This window comes from Chiloscyllium plagiosum, chromosome 4 (genome assembly GCF_004010195.1).
Source record: "Chiloscyllium plagiosum isolate BGI_BamShark_2017 chromosome 4, ASM401019v2, whole genome shotgun sequence".
Classification (NCBI taxonomy): domain Eukaryota; kingdom Metazoa; phylum Chordata; class Chondrichthyes; order Orectolobiformes; family Hemiscylliidae; genus Chiloscyllium; species Chiloscyllium plagiosum.
The window spans coordinates 96,491,276-96,512,409 of record NC_057713.1 but is presented as its reverse complement, the minus strand read 5'-3'; the positions used below and the strand labels follow the sequence as shown (position 1 = coordinate 96,512,409).

Here is a 21,134-nt window from a genome sequence, read left to right as displayed (position 1 = left end):
GAAATTAAGAGTAGATATAAGCCATTCAGCTCCTCAAACCTGTCCTGCCATTCAGTAGGACCATGGCTGATCGGTTTGTGTTTTGAAGTCCACATTCCCATCTACCTCTGATAACCATTGCATCCCTTGCCTAACAAGAATCTGGACATTCTCTATTATATCTGCTTTCCATCCTTGCTGGATCAAAACCCTGGTGCTCCATACCTTTATAGCACTGTGGGGAATGTTGCCACCCCATGGATAACAGTTCAAGGGAGGGGCCTTGTCGTCAGTTTTTCAAGGGTCACTCAACATGGGCAATAAATATGGGTCTTGCCCACAACATCCATATTATAAGAAAACTTCATCTGAGCTTCCTGATGTTAAATGGATATATGCATCCAGTGATCGTCTTGATACAGACATTTCAAAATGTCCTACCTTGATGCCTGGTATTCTAATTTCTGTCCAGTTACTAATGTCTGTCTCCCTGTCTCTATCATCCTCCAATTCAGGTTTGTTGTACCACCTCTATTTTCATTGCTGCAGCATTGACAAACATGTCTTTGGCTGTTTTTAGAATCCAAGATCTACAATTTCCCTTCTTAAATCTCTCCAGCTCTCCACCTCTTCCAGTTTGAAGACATCCCATTGAAACCTATATTTTTGACCAATATTTTGTCATCTCTTGCAATGCTATAAACAGTCGAGGTTTGTCTAATAATCCATTCCTATGAAATTCCTTGGGACATTTTTGGAGATATCAAAGATGGTACACAAATGCAAATTGTTATTGTTTGAATTGTAGCGATGCCCCAAAAGTAAATTAATCCTAGTTGCTTTATAGTCAAAACTTTGTGTGACAAATGAAAGAGGGAATGGGAGTATTTTACTGTGCTGACTTGTACAATGTTTCGATTTTCCAGTCTCCGCAGTGGAACAGGACTGGATTCCTTTGGAGCTGTGCTTTGGGATCCCACTCTTCATCTCAGAACTAAATAGGAGTGTCTGTCAGAAAATTGCCACCCATCAGTTATGTGGGAAGGAAAGGTAGATTTTGTTTTGGGCTTTGCATATGATGGTTATTATTTGATTTTGCAAGTATAAAATTTTAGTTGCTTTTTCATAGAATCATGCAGCACAGGATATGGCTGTTTAGCTCCTTGTGTCTGTGTCACTTCTCCAAAGACCTAGGAGATTAGTCCCACTCCCTTGATTCTGCCACGTAACCCTGCAATTTTTTTTTTTGTTTGAGTAGAGATCGAATTGCCCTTTTAAAAGTTATGATTCAGACTGTTACCACCATTTTTTTCTCTTTAAGGCATCGCATTCCAAATCATTTTTTGTGCATTTAGTAGCACTATATGCATCTGAGTCAGAAGGATGTGTGTTTAAGTTCTGTTTTAGATTTGAGTGCACAGATCAAAGTTGATACTGCAGTTTAGTAATGGGGGACTGCTGGACTGTCTTTGGATGCAATGTTAAACTGAGGCCCTGTCTGTCCTGAAAAATGTATAAAATACCCCATCATTTACATTTTAAGAAGCGTTATTCCTGGTGTCTTTATCAATAGTTATCCTCACTCAACATCACAGAAGTCTGGACAATATCACATGTTGTAGGAATTCACTATATGCAAATTGCCTGCCATGTTTTTTAGATCATAACAAGTGATTACACTTCAAAGTATTTCATTGGCTTTCCAGAACTTTGGGATATTCATTGGTCCTATACTACGAAAAGTTAAAATCTACCTTTTATTGTCACCACAGAGTGGTGGAAAAAATGTTCATCATTCATTTCCCTTGGTTTTTTTTTAGATTAGATTAGATTAGATTAGATTAGATTAGATTAGATTACTTAGTGTGGAAACAGGCCCTTCGGCCCAACAAGTCCATACCGACCCGCCCATACCCCTACATTTACCCCTTTACCTAACACTAGGGGAATTTAGCATGGCCAGTTCACCTGACCTGCACATCTTTGGACTGTGGGAGGAAACCGGTGCACCCGAAGGAAACCCACGCAGACACGGGGAGAATGTGCAAACTCCACACAGTCAGTCGCCTGAGGTGGGAATTGAACCCAGATCTCTGGCGCTGTGAGGCAGCAGTGCTAACCACCGTGCCGCCCAATACTTTTAACCAAGTATTTTATACCCTCTGATTATTGATCCTCATTCTAATGGAAACAGTGTCACCTCCTTTATCAAAATCTCATAATTTTGAATATCTCCATTATTTCTTAATCTTCTCTCTCTTCTAAGGTGAACAATCCCAATTTCTTTAGTTGTATGTAACTGAAGCCCTGAATTCCAGAACTAATTGATATGCATTATAGATTTTTTTTATCAAACATACATATACTTGAACTGATGATTTGCAGTTGTTGTATTCATGAAGTTCTCTTGATTATGCATTCTTAAAGAATCATAGAGTCATACAGCACAAAAACAGATCCTTTGGTCCAACTCGTCCATCCCGACCCGGTTTCCCAAACTAAACTAGGCCCATTTTCTTGTGTTTGGACCATATTCTCTGAACCTTTCCTATTCATGTACCTGTCCAAATGCCACTTAAATTTGGTGACTGTACCTGAATCTACCACTCTTTCTTTCTGGCAGTTCATTCCATATATGCACCACCCTCAGTATGAAATAATGCCCCTCAAGCCCTTTTTTTAAATCTTTCCCCTCTTGCTTTAAACCGATGCCCTCCAGTTTTGAACTCCCCTATCCTAGCGAAAAAACCTTGGTTGTTCACCTTATCTGTGCCCCTTCTGATTTTATATACGCCTATACATCACCCCTCAATCTCATGCTCCAAGGAAAAAAGTCCCAGCCTATCCAGCCTGTCCTCTTTCATATTTCAAAGGTAAGTTTGAGGTGCTGTGTTCAAGTAGTTTGACCAATTGAATTGCATCTGGAAGTTAAGTAAAACACACTTTATTCGTACATTTATAGTTAAATACAAATGAAATAAAGAAGAATTGGAAGAACTTTATTGGAAAATTCAACACAACAATAGATTATTACTGCTAAACAGTAACTATTCCAAAACAATAACATCCCATAAATACACCCCTTGGCAAAGGCAAATTCAGAAAACAGATTGTCTGACACACAGGTCCAGTCAGCAAGAATGAGATAAATGCAGCATCATTCAGAGAGAGAGAGAGAGAAAAGTAGGTCTTTCCTGCCACAATCTCAGTTCACACCCACTAGCTAACTAAAGCAAAACCTGCAAAATCCTTTGTTTGTGTATGTCTCCACCCACTCCTGTTTCTCTTGTTCTAACTTTAAAAAAAAACAATGCTTCATAAGTTGATAATCTTCTGATAGATTGCTCATCATCCTTCCCCAATCTCTCTCTAAAAGAAACCAGGACAAAATACACTTCTTAAAGCTACAATATCATTACACAGGATTGTGTTAAAATTGAATAAAATACTGGTTCAACCTTAACTATAGCGTTGCGTCTAATTCTAGCACCACAATTTAGCAATTGATGTTAAATGATGCATGGGATATAATCATAGAGCATGGAAACAGATCTTTCTGTACAACTAGTCCATGTCGACCATGTTCCCAAAGTTGCATCATTTGCCTGTGTTTGGCCCATATCTTCTCTAATTTCAAATCTAATGTTGATCTTCTTTGTGCACTTCCTGTGCAGCTGTAACCTTGTATGCCTCACTCTAAGCACCCTTTGATCTGTATGTCCTAGTTTGCTATGACTTGCCTGTACTGCTCTCAAAACAAAACTTTTCACTGTACTTGAGTACATGTGATTACAATTAATCAAATCAAATATCCCTCCGAAGCTTTCCTGGATTCCAGAGAGTGGTTACAGGGATGATAAACTTCAGTTTTTTGGATGGATTGGAGACGACATTGAGCAACTTTTTCTCAGAGGGTCATGCATGTATGGAATGAGCTGCCAAAGGAAGTGGTAGAGGTGGGACAATTACAACATTTTAAAAGACATCTGGATCGGTATATGAAGAGGAAGGGTTTTGTGGGATATGGGCCAAGTGCTGGCAAATGGGGCTAGATTAATTTAGGATAGCTGGCGGGTACAGGCTGAATAGTCTACTGCCTCTCATATTTACAGTTTTTACAGCACAGAAAAGGTCCAATATGTCCACACTAGTCATCAAACAGCTACCTCCTTTGATCCCGTTTCCGAGCAATTGACCAAGTAGGCTGTGACTTTTCTAGTGCTCATCAAATACTTAAATGTCTTGAAGGTTCCTGCCTGCCTTTTGGCAGCAAAGGTTTGAATACCACTAAATTCTGGGTGAGAATTCTTTTACCGTCAAAATGTACTCCATCCCAATTATCGGCCCCTCAGAGGTGAAAAGTCTTTCCTCATAATTCAAAGTTGGCCAAACCTTACCGGACCACAGAGCTGCGCTCTCATTACAGAGAGGACAAGGTGGCAATTTTAACCTGAGAATCACCAAGAAGTTGAGAAGAAAGATCTGTGGGGTTGCACAATGGCTCAGTGGTTAGCACTGCTGCCTCAGAGCACCAGGGGCCTGGGTTGTTGGACCCTTGCACCTAATATGAATTGGAAGATAAAGTCAATGCATTGACCTTTTTTTATCAATCTTGTTTGACCAAACATATAAATTCAGTCCTTCCATGCCAGAACGATGCATGGGTTACAAATAGAGCTGGAATCCTGCAGGCTAACTTCACTAATTTTTATTGCCTTTGGATATAGTTGAGACACTGGAGTCACCTAAGATTAATCTAAGATTAAATGCAAATTGTCATTGAAAGACCTTGTTTTGTTCTTTTCATACTATACTTTTGACCTACTTCCACTTAATGGTTTAAAGCATAATGATTTGATATCCTTTTTTGGACATTTCAGACCTGAAAAAGCATGCATTGTTGGTATAAGTAGAGGATGCAGATGGTGCAAAAGAAATAAACGTACATTATTAAGATTTCAGCACTGAAATCCACTTCCAAGGGAAGAGCAGCAAAGCTGTGGAAAAGGAATAATGTTGCATTGGAGACAATGCTGTATTGGGCTTGTGGGTTTACTATTTGTAGCATTGTTTTCATGGTTAATGCATTGGTAGGAACCTGTTTTGAACATTTAACATGATCGAAACTCACAATGGTTTGAAAATTTAAAAGCTGTGAATTTTCTTGGCTGAAACCTGTTTGTTTATACTTTACATTTTGTCATTGTAAACAGCATTTTGTTATTTAATTTCCTTTCGTGTTTATCTTCCTGTCCAATGCAAATGAATTGATGAATGTATTTGCATATTATTAATCGACTGTGTATTGTTCTCCTTTATAGCCTTCAAAAACTTTTGCATTCCAGTAGGAAATTATCTCTGCAAGTCCTCAGCTTTGTACAGTCATTCCAGGTATAAACTATCTAAAATACTAGTGTTGAAATTGATTGATTATTTTGAAAAATGTGATTTGAAATTTGATAAGCATGGATGAGACCAAGTGAATGAAACAATATCCCTTCAGAGTTCAAATTCAAATCTACCCTGTTGGCTTCAACAATCTGAAATCACTTTAGTTTGTTAGTCGAAATTCAGCTCATAACATCCATAATTGGTTCTGAATGAGTAGTGTTGAAAATGTGTTGCTGGAAAAGCGCAGCAGGTCAGGCAGCATCCAAGGAACAGGAGAATCGACGTTTCGGGCATAAGCTCTTCTTCAGGAAGGGCTTATGCCCGAAACGTCAATTCTCCTGTTCCTTGGATGCTGCCAGACCTGCTGCGCATTTCCAGCAACACATTTTCAGCTCTGATCTCCAGCATCTGCAGCCCTCACTTTCTCCTCTGAATGAGTAGTAATTGGTATCAAGGTAGTAATTGGGATTAAATAAGTAATATCCTAAATTAGCTTTGGAAATAGTGCAGGATGTTAGAGTTAAAATTTAGTACAGAGAGAGCTTTATTCAGCGTCTAATTATTGATGGGCTGGACTGGGGATGTGATATTGAGTCCCTGAAATTAAATTGAGTTTCAGCATCCATTCTGAAAATATCTACTTCAATATTAAAAAGTCAATCATACAAAAATAGTGCATGTAGAACAAAGTATTGCAAGCACAGAAACAGGCCATTTAGCCCAACTGGTCTATGCCCGGTGTTTGTTCCACATCAGCATCCTCCCTCCATGAATCTCCATCAACATAACCTTCTGTTCCTTTTTCTGTTTTACTTATCCAGCTTCCCCTTAAACACATTGATGTTATTTGCCTCAACCATTTCCTGAGGTATTGCGTTCTTCTCTGGGACAACTGTTTGGTCCTGAATTCTTAAAACTTTCGGCCACTTCGACATCGACTCTTCTTCGTAGCATTAAAGATCTTTATCACGGTGTTCCTCATCTTTTTCTGGAGAAAATAACTCGTGCTATATAATAAACTTTGTATAACAAGCTGAAAACACTATGGGATATAAAACCATGACTATGAAGTCAACTATTGAAACTGCACATTCTTGTCTCCCATAACTCCGCTATGTTGAATCAGTCTGTTGTCTTTTCCTATTCTGGTGCCTGATTTTCATCCTTCAATCAAAGGTTTTAAAACCAGTCTCAAAATTGGTTCATCTTGATTCTTAACAACTCTTTGTAAAAGATTGCTTGTCTCTTCTGCTATTACTGTTGGAAGTTTATAGGAAGCCAGCAATAATAACATCTAGTTTCTCAAAAGCTCTTTGGTCATTCGGTGAGATTTTCTTCGTTTTGTAATGTTCTTGAGAAGCACCCAGGAATATTTCATTACATTTTAAAATGCTGTATAAGTGAATTGTTGCTGGTGTATTTGTGTTGCCAGTTGCACAATGCAATAAATGTCAGCAACTATCAAGCAGAAACCAAACACTTGAAATAAGTATGAATATTAAGAAAATAACAGGCAAGATAGATGAGGAACTACCAAGTATAATCCGTATGTTTTTGAAAAACTGTTCTTTGAGAACCTTTTAATAACTGGTGTTTTTTTTTGTGTGTTCAGGAAACTGGTGACTCAGATAATAGTATTACATCTTTATTCACTCAATCATCATCCATTGATGTCGGAGTTCCACTTCCAGCTAAGAATCTGATCTTCAAAGATGGCGTTTTATCTGAGTGGGTTGGAAAGTCTCCATCATCTCTACATATTGCTAGATTGCAGAAGGACCAAACTAAATAAACATAATTTTGATCTTCTAACACTGCTCATCACAAGCAGGACTCACAATAACATATGTCTGTTTACACTGATCATTTTACTTTTTCTCTCTCTCTCTTTCTTTCTTTTTCTTTCTCTCTCTCTTTTTTTCTTCCCCCTCTCCCCTCTCCACTAAGTTTCCTGTCTTTTTCTCCTTGCTTTTAGCTTTTCTTTCGCCTTCCTCTCACTCTTTCTTTCCCTGACACTCCATTCCTAAAGGACAGCCAGATTTTACATGCTGATCCAAATTGATATGGTTATATAGCACCTTAATAATGTTTTAATTCAAAAAGTAGACTCATGTGATTTAAATTTCTTGTGAAAACTGCTGAATAAGATAACCTCTTGAATAACTTTAAATAAACTGGATGCTTGTTTTGGTTTGTAGAATTATATGGTAACTTCCCCATGAAATACGACTTCTTTGTTTTAAACAAGGTTGGCAGACCCACTGCACCATGTTAAATCAATGAAATGAGAAAGTGAGCTTTAATATCTACTTTAGCCCTGTGGAATGGTGGTCATCATCTTGCTGCCACTGTTTGTGTCCATTTGCTACTTTGCCTTTCGCCCAAAGATTTAGTAACCCATTTAGAAATTGGTGACCAGTTAGTTGGTCACCAGTGCGAGCCATTATCAGGATCTAATCCCATTAAACATAAGTGAGGATTTTTAGTTATTTAAGCTACTGAATGACAGGTATTTAGGCACAAAAATGTATACTAGCGTCCCTCAAATCCTAGATTGAAATTAAAACAAGTCCATTAACTAAGTTTTAAAAAATTGCATGTCACTTAAGGATTAGTGTTGAACTGCATTTTGAGCTCCAATTGTGTGAATGTTTTGCATAAGCACAGTTTGAGAACAAAATTGATGTGGTACTGAATATCAGTATATTATCACATTCACTGGTGTATTATATGCTACAAATCTATCACATGCAAGCTTACAAATCCAGTTGAATGACGAAAGATTTTTTTTAATGCAGGTTTCATTGAAAACACATTTATTTTACCTAAGCTGGTATGAGAATCTATCTACACCACACCATTAAGCTTTAATAATTGCTACATCTGCCATGATCTTGTGATTTCTGAAAGATAACAGACTATATTTCAGTATCAAGTATGTTTGTTCGATATAACAATTTAACTGTATTTCGGTCTGTGTAAAACTGGAGATATCTGGAAGAAGGTCCAATTAAGTAAAGTGTACCTTTTTATGGTAGAAATTTTGTCTAATGCAAGGGTCTATTTTTGCAGAACAGTAAGTGGTTTTTAAACTATTGATCTGTTGTAACTTTGGCTTCAATAATAGTTGCAGTGATTATTTTGTACATTTTTTTTCAGAATTCCCCACTGCTGAAGTTGATTGGGGAGGGAGGGTGATTCTGGGCTAAACAGTTAAAACAGTTTAAGTTTTATTCATTTTTTCTAAAATTGGGAAATGGTTTGGGGTAATGAAGTGACTAATAAAGGTTTTCTTGCAACCTACAAACCATATACAAATGACAGGTCTTTTTTTCTTTGTAAATCCATTGCAAAACTGCTTACTCTGTAATTTGAGTTGCTGCTTGAAGTCAATTTCATTTATACAAAAGTATTTAAGGTACCTGAAATGTGCAATTGGAAGATTCATTATCCAAGTGTCCTTGACTCGTTCACTCTATATTACCCTCATCATCTCAATTACAAAGATCTGTATCCTAGATTGTACATTGTTGTCACCAGGGTACCTTGGTGGTCTGTTTTGGGAGCAGTGATGCTGTACAGATAATACTGAAAGATAGTGAATCAGTTAAGTCACTATGTACTCTCTACTTGTTGTCTTTTGTAATTCAAATGCTATTGAAATTTCAGAAGTATTTCTTGTCTCAGTTTCATTCTGTGATGCCCTTCGGCCTCAAAGTGCAATAGGTGCGCGAGTTATTCTCTTTGCAAAAAGATATATGAAGTGTAAGATTAGTAACCATGAATATTAATATAGGCATCGGGTGTGTATATTCACTGTCTTTAATGGACCATAATGTCAGGCAGTGACCATTTATCTGTTTCTTACACTGCACAGTCCAACTGATTTCCATCTTGATTTGCAAAAGAAAAGTTGTTACTTCATTGAGTGAGATGTGACCTTTTTAAAATTGCATTTTTTTGGAATGGTGAGACTGTTGATTCATGTTAAAGGATCTTTGGACATTTTTGTTATACATATTATCTTGGAAGAATATAGCCAATAAATGTTGACAAGATTTTCATGTTTTTTCAATATTTATTTTCATGTCTAATGTGTTAATATGGTCCACAGAACTACACTGCTTGACTAAGGTCTCACAATAAATATTATTGCTGTGACTAGCTTCCTATTTTGAAAGTTTAATTTTCTTGCCACCTTCATGGGACTTCATAATTGGCTGTTTTTAATTCATTTATGGATTGCATATTCCGAATGCTGAACTTTAATAACTACATAGAGGGGGTTACTCATTGGTTCTCCTTCATGTGTTTTGAGTGCTTTCTCAATTTCGAAGGCAACCCTGCTTTCCTACAGATTGGTAGTAATATCCGATGTGTCTTCAATATTTTGCCAGATCATGACTGAAAATTCAACACACTGGAAAAATCTGACTCTCAGGATGCCCATATCTCCTCCCTGTCTCCCTGTCTCCACATGTCCGTTTTGTAAAATAGCCTTATAAAAGGCATTTGGAGCTTTCAGCTGTAAGGTAGGGAACTCCGTGCAGTCAAGTCTTCTGTGGAGTTTCTGAGCTTGTCCAATGAGCTTGCAAAAGTTATCTTTTTTCTTCTTCAGAGAGTCATCTGAAATGAAGAATTTTGGCCCCAAGCATCAGCCTATCTATTGGCCAGTTCACCCCTCCAGGTTGTTCCAGTGATCAATGAAATTATAGTTGATCCATAATCTAACTTCATATATGGTTTCTCTTTTCTCCCATGTCTCTTAGGTTAACAAATATCTATCAATTTCCGATTTAAAAATTAACAGTTTATGTCCTATCAACCACCTTTTACAGAACATTTGGTCCAGTACCATCTAGTTGTGGATTCTCCAAAATAGAGCATTTCTGTCCACCTATGGGTACAATGGCTATTTAGACTATCACAATGACATTTAAATATATGCTATATAAACGCTTCAAATGACTGACCGAAATTATAGTATCAAATTAAATAGTTAGAGAGCTGGTTTCTGCCCTTAAATCTTAAATGTCAATCTATTCATTGCTTCAGTGTCTATACTTCAAAGATTACAACTCTAAATTGATGTTGTCTCTTATAATTCATGAATTTCATTCATTAACAGTTGAATCATTTTTATCTGGAGTTTTAATTGACATGCTCCCCTACTCTAAAAACCATTGTAATATACTTCGTAATAATCTGAGTTTAACACTTTACAAGTTAGTAGAAAAACAGAATGGTCCCAAAATAAATGAGAAGAACAACAGAATTAGAGTTTAAAGAAGCCAGCAAAGTAAATTGGAAAGCTGATAACACAGGCACATTCAACAACACTACAGCTGGGTAAAGTCAAAACACCAGACTTTGATTGTTATTAAGGTTGCACAGAAGTGAAAAATGATAGAGAATTCATTTCACCAACTCTCTAACTATTTAATTTGATGCTATAATTTGTCAGTCATTTGAAGTGTTTACATAGCATACATTTAAATGTCACTGTGATGGCCTAATTAGCCCTTGTATCAACAATCACCAACTGTGAAGCATTGCGTTATGAAGCATGTTTAATTGACAGTGCTTCACAGGACCATATATTTTCAATTTGTTTCACATCAAATCAAGAAAGAAATGTATTAGGATAGGTGAACAAAAGATTGATTAGAGACAGAGGATTTAATGTATTCCTGAAAGTGAGCAGTGTTAAAATGTGCACTCCAGAGCATGTGGCCTATTCAACTGAAGGTATGGTTGCCATTGGTGGAATAATGAGAATTGGGGACACTTGGAAGACTAAAACTAGGTGGGAGAGAGGTGGTTGTGGTGTGGGATGTTGTACCAGATGTTAACGTTATCATGCTCATTGGCAATTATGCCCATGCTAATTGCAATTCTATGACTTTCCACCTGCCTCTCTCTGGACTTCTTGATGGAATCATAAAATGGCTTCAGCCCAGAAGAAGGCCCATTGAGCTTATATTGTAATCCCTACAGGATCACTTTAGCTACTGTGTCTCTCCTGTCCTTATCCTGTAGTCTTACATTTTTCCATTCATTTGCATATACAAAACCCTTTTGAATGCCATGATTGAACTGCTTCGACCACAAACTGAGGCTGTGCATTTCATAGGATCAAAGCATTCAAAACCCTAATTTTTCAGGACATTAGATACCATTGTAATCATTTTGTGTGTAATTGGATTGTCGAAAACCACAGTACAAATGCATGAAATAATCCAACTTTATCAACTAACGTGTTAAAAGTTTGGGTTGAGGAGTTTGTACTGTAAAATTTTGCTTTAACAAGCTCTCATCATGGGGACTCTTGAAGGAAGGTACCCTATGGGGCAGGAAGTAAATTAATTAAGGGGCAAAAACATCTTGAGTGTCTGCACACCAACCTATGGATTGCTGCAAATTACACTTGCGCTACTTTCATGGGAGGAATCTCTTCATTTCTATTATCAGATTAACAGTTTTGCTCCCCTCCTCATTTGTACATGTCAGTTCCCATTCAAAATATCCGACAAAATTCACTTGTGCACTTTATACATACTCTCCTGCCTCCTATTCCTAGGCTTCCCGTCTGTGCCAATGTACAAAGAAGCCCTCTTTCGCAGCACCACTCAATGTTTCAGAGTGCGTCTTGGGACTGTGGCGATTGTAATTTACTAATAACTAATTTTAAGATGAACTTATTTCTGCACTCCTTACACTGTAGTAGGGATAATCTTGCCCTGCCTCCATCTACTCCACATTCAGGCAAAGAATATTTGTTGACAGAGCAAGTGAGTAAGAATAGACCATACATTCTTGGAAGATGTGATTAGTAGGGAGAGATGTTTTTGGATATTTAGAGCCAAACAGCCAACTTGCATGTAATGGGCTAAAGTGTTCCTTCTGGTCTGTAAATGATTCAGTCTCTGCATCTGCCTGACTTGTTAGGTCATTATTCATCTTCACAGTATTCCATGGCTATGTGCCACATGTAAGAATTGATGTCAACACATTACTGATCTTGATCACATAATAGTTTGCTGGTGCTTGTTTAAGGCAAAAAAAGTAATTCTTTATTGGCCCTGTGCTTCACCGTGAGGACTTTTAGTAGGCAGGGTGAACTTGGCTTCTTACTTAATATTCTACATCATGAGGTGCATTTGTATTGAGAACTCGTTAACTCATCTTTATTTCTTCCTTGTGTCATCTGCATTATGAACCATTAATGCTCTTTCTTTGCCAAATTGAGTCTGCCAAATATTGGTCATGGGTATATTTGAAGCTGGTTTGGTCAGTAATCAAAATGTTGCATAGTCAACCACCTCAAAGATGTGGTATGCAGGACACAGTGCCTTAAAACATAAACTTCGGTTTTTACAACTGCTTGTTCAACTTACATCAACATATGTTGTTTCCAAATGTTGCTGCTAGAATTTGGAACATACAATGAGAATGTTACTCCACATGTGTGCTACAAAATTAACACAATGTAAGCACTGTTTGGAATCCATCAAGGTGCAGGTCAAGATGGAGGTGGAATTGTTTAATCTAGAAATATGCAACATTTGATGCAAGTCTGTGTGTATATACACACACATTTCCATGATGTTCCTCTTCCATGGGCTGTATATGTATGGTAGTCACCAATAAATCCCACAGTGGATTCAGAAGGAAAATGGACTTCGCTACCACTGAGACCAATGAGACAGATTGCATGGGTGGTTTTAAGGTGATGCTGAATAAGCATGGGAGGGAGAAGGGAATAATAGGGAATGATGATGGAGTTTGTGTTTGGGTGGGATGTGTGAGGCTCATGGAGCATTTGGACCAAATTGCCTGTTTCTGTCCTGAAATTTTATGTAATTTTCCTATAAATAATTGCTGTTTTACTCTTGTCAGATTTATTTTTGCCTTTCTGCTTTCCGCTTGCATTCCTTTCTCTTCCTCTTTCTATCCCTTTACTTCCCTTTTCATGAATCTATTTATCATCATGGTCAGAGATCTTCTGATGTTCAGACAATCCAAGACTGGATGTACCCTGAGTGGGATTCTACAAGTTCTTATGCAATAATTGCCCCGGAAATATAAACTTCTGAATAGCAATTATCCAGTGTCTGGAACCCTTCAGCCCCCAATTCTGAGTTAGAATTGGAGGGTTTCAACTCCCTTAAAAGTTACTCATGAAAGTGGAGGCAGGTGGGGTTGAAATCTTACTCCTGAAAATATTATTGTGTAAATGTTAATCTCTACTTTTTGATTAAAAATTTAGTCTCCGAAACCCCATTTTTCCAGAGGGTATACATGGTCATTCTTTTCTCTCGTCTTTTATCTCAAAGAACTGACCCGAACATTCTTTACCCTAACTACAAAAATGTAAATTTTTGGCATATTTAGCTAAAAAAAATTAACAATCTTATTTTCCTGTGTGTCAGGAGTTAAAATGCCACTATGGGATGCAAGAGAAGAGATTGCTGAGGCCCTGGCAGATATATTTAATAATTCACTGGCCACAGGTGAAGTGCCAGAAACTGAAGGATGGCTGATCTTTTGTTGAAGAGCAACAAGGGGTAGGACAGGTAATTACAGACCAGTTAGTCTCTTATAAGTGAGAGGGAAATTCTTGGAAAAAGCTCTGAGGCACAGGCCTACTAAACACTTGGAAGGGCAAAGATTGGTGAGGGATAGTCAGCATGGATTTGTCAGAAGGAGATTCTATCTGAGTAATTGAGCTTTTTGAAAGGTGACTGAATATATTGATGAGGGTAATGGGGTTGATGTGGTTTCTATGGACTTTGGTAAAGCCTTTGACAAGCTCCCATATGGAAGTCTGATCTAAAAGCTAAAAGCCCATAGGATCCAAGGCAAATTGGCAAACTAGATCCAAAATTGGCTTCAAACAGGAGGCAAAGGTGGTGGTTTATTTTTTGTGACTGGACGCCTATAGCCAGAGGTGCACCTCAGGGATTGGTTCTGGGACCCTTGTTTATTATGTGTATTACCAACTTGGATGTGAATATAGCAGGGATAATTAGTAAGCTAGCAGATGACATGAAAATTAGTGGTGTTTTTGATAGTGAGGAGGATGGCTTGGGGATATTGATCAGCTGGTAAATTGGACACGGCAATCCAGATGGAGTTTAATCCTGATGAGTGTGAGGGGATGCATTTTGGGAGGTCTAATAATCAAAAGATATTTGAATGAATGGCAGGTCCATAGGAACAAAGAAACCTTGGTATACAATCCACGCATCTCTGAAAGTCAGTACAGATAGACAGGTTGGTGAAGAAGTCATACGGGATGATTGTTTTCATTAGCCCAGATGTAGAATATAGCAGCAAGGAAGTTATTACAACCTTACAAAATATTGGTAAGGCCATAGATGGAATACTGTGCAGTTCTGGTCATCACACCATTAGCAGGATATGATTGCACTGGAAATGGTGCAGAGAAATTCAACAAGATGTTGCTTGGGATGATAAGTCTCAGTTGCAAGGAGAGACTGGAGAGGCTGGGTTTGTTTTCCTTGGAGCAGAGGAAGCTGGGGAAGGTGGTGGTGGTGGGGGGTGGATGGAGGGGGGGAGGGATCTGACTGAAGTTTCCAAAATTATGAGAGACATAGACAAAGTAGATTGTGAGCATCTTTTCCCCATGACAAATATATCTAAAACTAGAAGGCATACGTTTAAAGTGAGGATTAAGTAGTTTAGAGGAAATCTAAGAAAAATATTTTTTCACCCAGAGAGTAGTTGAAAAATAGAACATGCTGCCTGAGAGGTTGGAGGAGGTAGGTATTGTCGCAACATTTAAAAGGCGTTTAAGTGTTCATCTAGATGGTAAGGAATAGGAGGTTATGGACCAAGTGCACGTGAATGGGATTAGTGTAGTTTGGTGTTTGCTAGTTAGCATAGACATGGTGGGTTGAAGGGCCTGTTTCTATGGGTAAAAACAATGACTGCAGATCTGGAAACCAGATTCTGGATTAGAGGTGCTGGAAAAGCACAGCAGTTCAGGCAGCATCCGAGGAGCAGTAAAATTGACGTTTCGGGCAAAAGCCCTTCATTCTGGGCCTGTTTCTATGTTGTCTCATTCTGTAGTATGTTGTGAGCAAATAGTGAAAGGGAAAATGGAGTTACAAAAGGATGATCATATCTAATGCAAAGGAAGAGGCAGGGAGAAGCTGCTGAAGCTGAATGCAAAATCAGTTTCTTGGATCCTTAAACAGAAACAGAAATTGCTAGAAAAGCTCAGCAAGTCTGGAAACGTGTGGAGAGAAATCAGAGTTACCATTTCAGGTTGAATGACCTTTCCTCAGAACTCAGATTCCTAATGTCATTTGTCACTACTGAATGTGGCTGTTTGTCCACATCACTGTAGTAGGGGACACCTAGGACAGAGAATAATGAATTTAGCCTTATTAAAACAGAATATGCAATCCTTCCACAAGATAAACACTTTTCAAGAATATCTCAACCCATGAGGGCAAGATCAGCTTTGATTTATGAGCTAGAGTATCACAGTGCTTAGAAAGGACTGATGACATTAACTTGTAATCATATAGTACCTTTATATAACAAAGCATCCTAAGATGCATCATGGGTATTGTACATTAAAAGTAGATGCTAGGTCACATGAGATATTAGAGAAAACAGCCAAAGATATGGATTAATAAGGGGGATCTCACAGTACAATGGAGAATTGGAGAGATTTAAGGAGGGAATTCGATAGCTTAGCACGTGCGAAGGTGAAGGCATACCCACCAATGGTATGACAATTAAAATCAGGCAGGCATAAAACTTGGGCACTTGGCGTATTGCGTACAGTTCTGGTTCCCGCATTATAGGAAGGATGTGGAAACATTGGAAAGGGTGCAGAAGAGATTTTCCAGGATGTTGCCTGGTTTGGTGGGAAGGTCTTATGACGAAAGGCTGAGGGACTTGAGGCTGTTTTCGTTAGAGAGAAGAAGGTTAAGAGGTTATTTGATAGAGGCATACACGATTATCACAGGATTAATGGTGTGGACAGTGAGCACCTTTTTTACTCGGATGGTGACGGCTAGCACAAGGGGACATAGCTTTAAATTGGGGGGGGGTGATACACATAGGTTGGATGGGCTTTAGATTGGTTTCACAGGTTGGTGCAATATTGAGGGCTGAAGGGCTTGTACTAAGCTGTAATGTTTTATGCTCGAGGTCAGAATGAGAGGAGTGGAGAGTTCTCAAAGGACTGTCAGGCTGGAGAAAATGACAGGGAGGGAGAGACAGACATGGAAGGATATGAAGATGTAGGTCAGTAAAAACAGGGAAATCTACTTTGAATATATAGTTGAATATAATGTTGAGTGCAAATACTTTAACAAAGCACATGGTATTCTAGGCTTCATTAATAAGGTCACAGAGTACAAGAGACGGAGATAATGCTGAAACTATGCTGGACACTGATTACACCTCAGCTTGAGTGTTGTACACCATTCTAAACTTTTGGCATGATGCGAATACATTTATGAGAGTGAAGATGTTTACCAGAATGGTTCCAGGGATGAGAATTTTCAGTGATGAAGACAAATTGGAGAAGGTGGAACATTTTCATTGCAGAGAAGGCGGCTAAGAGGAGACCTGATGGAAGGTTCCAAAATGATGAAGGGTTTGATAGGGGAAAGCTTCTCATTCTTAAGAGGGTCAAGAACCAGAGGAGACGGATTTGGAGTATTTTGCAAAAGAAGGACAGCATGAGGTGAGAAAGTATTTTTTTGATACAGTCAGTAATTAGGATCTGAAATGTACTGCTTGGAAGAGTGATGTAGGCAGGCTTAGTTGAAGCATTCAAGGGCTGATTATTTAATTTATGAACAATGCACAGGTTTTTCAGAGAGGATTTGCACAGAGAGTTGGTGCAGTATGGGCCGAATGGTCTCATTTTACTCATTAAAAGATCTGTGACAAAAACAAATTGCTGGAGAAACTCGGCCGATCTGGCATCATCTGTTGGAATGTTGTGATTATGTTTTTTAAAAAACAAAAATGAAAGTCTTTTTGCATGTGACTTCAGTCAGTTGCATGGTATCTAGTGACACCAACTGGAAACAACATGTAACTTCATGTGTTATGAAGTAACATTTCTTACCAGATAAAAATAGCAGACAGTTCATGAAAATCAAGCAAACGCGTTAAGAACATTTCATGTGATGTAATAAATCGCATTAAGGCTTATAATTCCCATCAGTCACACACAAGAATAATTAAAACAATATGACTGACCTTCTATCTCTCAAAATAACATGCTTTTCATAAACCCTCCTCTGGGCCCCTTTAAATGTATCATTCACACAAAGCTGCCGCCTGTGTTTGTTTTCCTTGGCAATATTTTAACTTTTTAGTACTTGCACAATAACTGGCAGTAAATATTTGAATATTTCTGAAGTGCCTGGCCTCAGGGAACAAACTTGGCTTCAGGTGTCCGAAGAAAGACAGAAAAACTGCGTTCTAACTGTGACTGTGTGGTGTATTTTGTAGAGGCGAAGCTTGATCTTGCGTTTCATTGACTTTATTAATAACACGTGAACATGGTAAGTTATTTTTTAATTTCCCAATTCATACATTTTTATCAGTTAAGATTAACAGGAGTCGCCTTTTGTATTCAACTTCCATGATACATTTTACGTACTTTGGAATACTTAAATGTAACCCCAATCTGTGACAACGCAATAGTTTTCTATGCTAGTTCTCTACACGGTGTTTTATATTCCTAAGGTAAGAAATATTAGACAAATCCTGCTTTTTTACAAGTGGACTGTTAGGTGAAAATCTCAGTAATTGTAATTTCAAACACTTACAGAATTACTCAATTCATCAGAACCTGGATGTTTGCATTGTGTGTGAGTATTGTGTTCCAGCTTATTCCCACTTGCTGCATAAAATTTCTCCCTTAAATCAGCTTATTCTGTCAGTAGATTTTCCCCAAAATCTTTAATATGTCTTCTGTAATCCTTTTATGCTCAGCTGATGAGTGTATGTTTTAACATGCTAATGCATATCTTTGATAAACACCTTTATCAACAACGACTCAATTTCTTTAACTACAAGGAGTACAATCTCAGTTTCTCCAAACACCTGATTCCACAACTCATCTGGATTGTGTTAGAACATTCCCTACTTGCCTGCATTTGTGCAGCCCCTAACAATATTAAAGAAAGTGAACATCCCACAGGACAAACCATTGTGACTACATGGTGTCCCATTCACCACCTTCAACATTCCCCCTCTGCACCACAGGCACATTGCCATCACTGTGTAAAAGGTAAAGTCACCATTGTCCTCCCTGACCACAGGGCTGCTCTCTCAGGAAAGATGTGTGAGGCAAGCTTTTCACAAAGGATGGTGAGTGCCTGGAACGCCTTCCCAGAAGAGGTGGTGGAAGCAGATACAATGCAGCATTCAAGAAGTATCTGGACGAATATATGAATAGGAAGGGAATAAAGGGGTACGGATCTTGTAAGTGAAGACAGTTTTAGTTTGGAAGGGAAAAATGTGTCAGCGTAGGATTGAAAGGCCAAAGGACCTCTTCCTCTGCTGTATTCTTTTTAAAATGAGAATTTACCCTTTTTTAACCAAAGGATCAATTTAATTTGTTCGCTCTTAAAAACATACAGCTCTGCAAACTGCTGCAAGATTTGGTTGACTGTGTTGTGATAAAGATGTTAAACTTTGCTTCCTTTCTGAGTGATACTAGGGGAAACATTCTCAATGGGATAAAGGTTAACTTAGTCCATTTCGATTGCAAGGTGTTATTGTGTTTTCACTTTATTTACCTAGTAAGAAAATTATAATAAAAAAGTCTTGGTGCAATTGTATTTTTTCATGGGAGGTTGCATTTCATAAAATCTTTTAGTTGAGATTTTTAAAAATTGCATTCTATTGACAGTGCAAAATAAACCAGAGCAGATAAAAAGTGCGGGAGAAATGCAGGAGGTCTAACAGCTTCAGGGAAGAGGAACAGTTAATCTTTAACGATGGAAATGGACTTGAAACATCAGCTGTTTCTCTTTCCACAGATGCTGCCAGATCTGCTTAATTTCTCCAGCACTTTGTGTCTTTATTTCAGATTTGCAGCATCCACGGTACTTTACATTTTTTATGCAGAATTACAATTATTGACTTGTGTGCAGTTTGGGTTTTATAATATTTTGCAGGAGCCTGTCATGGATAAAATTGATTTATGGACAATAGAAAAGCATTGAATTTGAAACAATAACAAATCTAGACTATGTGAGAAATTTATTACATCCATTGTTAAAGCACAGATACAGACTATTATAGTCTGTACTGGTTTTTATGGTTAACAGGAGCTTTCTTCCACTTTTCATTTCATGTCAGTACATTCCTTCTGTTCCTTGCTCCCACATATACTCAGCTAGTTGAACCTTAATGTATGCTGTTGCTTGTGATACTGAAGCAATGTTATTAAACACATATTTTACAAGATTTTTTAACTTTAATAAACATGCTTCCATTTTGCTCCGTTTTGATAATTTATTAGCTGTTGAAATCTGATTTCTGACAATGGAAATATATGAAATACCTTAACAAAAGCCATTGCAGCTTTACCATGCATCCTGATTCATTGGTGCAACATTTTCTTTACAGCTTACACTCACTGTTCTCAGTTTGTTTTTGCACTTTGCATTGGAAGCGTCATCTCCTCTTGATCAAGTGTTGCAGTATATTGATTAACATCAGGATGACTATGTCCAGGTAAGGCCTCCACAAAGAAGTAGTCATCAGAATTGGGCTAGAATAGATTACATTACTGTTTTTTTTGGTACATACTACTTTGTAAGTTTTCTCTCTACAGTCTTCATTCATGAATTTTCGTGGGAGATCCACAATGAGTGCAATTGCAGATTTGTTAAAAATATTCAATGGGTTTTCATTAAAAGAGTCCATAAGGAGTATGGCGATTAAGCTTTGTCCTCGATTGTCCTTGGGGAAAGAAAGGGATTCACAAACAAAGCATGTTGACTTATGGACAAAGTGAAGGCTTTGGACGTTGTGTCATTTAGATAACATTTTATCTACTGGTGTGAGCATGTTGCTCCAAAGTTTAGTTGAATGTGATGTAATGGATGGCTGGGGAACTCTGATCATATTTATAAAGATGTAATGAATAGACATCACTCCTATTTGGGAGGATTCCTGTTGGAGCCAGGAACAAGGACAATGGATGTCCAGCTGGAACAGTTAGAATGGGAAAAAATTTAAAAGATAGTGTTATGACAAGGCGGTGAACCCCTCTGTTAATTAAACTAAACACCCAGAAAACCACACCTTGCCTTGTAATCTGTTAAAATATGAGTGACAGAGAACTCCCACATTCCACTATTTAAAGAAAATAATATCAATTTATTCTTTAACCGGGGCAGGTGTCAGATCTTGTGGTGGGAGAGCATTTTGGTGATAGTGACCACAACTGCCTCACATTCTACATAGCTATGGAGAAGGAGAGAAGCAGGCACAATGGGAGGATATTTAATTGGGGAAAAGGAAACTATGATGCTACCAGACATGAGTTGGGAAGCATGGACTGGGAGCAATTGTTCCGTGGAAAGGGCACTGTAGACATGTGGAGACTGTTTAAGGAACAGTTATTGCGAGTGATGCATAAATTTGTTCCTCTGAGACAGGCAAGAAGGGGTAAGATAAAGGAAGTTTGGATGACGAGAGCGGTGGAGCTTCTCGTCAAAAGAAAGAAGGCAGCTTACTTAAGGTGG

General features: G+C 38.1%; 1 protein-coding gene and 1 pseudogene across 3 annotated transcripts in view; both read left to right on the top strand.

Moving 5' to 3' along the window:
- The window catches only part of fam91a1 (family with sequence similarity 91 member A1), a 54,549-nt gene extending 45,119 nt beyond the window's left edge, over positions 1–9,430 (top strand). For all 3 annotated transcript variants that reach the window (XM_043688654.1, XM_043688655.1, XM_043688656.1), the window contains 3 exons: positions 906–1,029; positions 5,301–5,370; positions 6,983–9,430. In XM_043688654.1, the coding sequence (XP_043544589.1) occupies positions 906–1,029; positions 5,301–5,370; positions 6,983–7,162 (374 nt within the window). In that variant the 3' untranslated portion in view covers positions 7,163–9,430. The remainder of the gene's footprint in view (positions 1–905; positions 1,030–5,300; positions 5,371–6,982) is intronic.
- Positions 9,431–9,852: 422 nt separating this feature from the next.
- Positions 9,853–21,134, top strand: part of LOC122549217 — a 44,604-nt pseudogene continuing 33,322 nt past the window's right edge.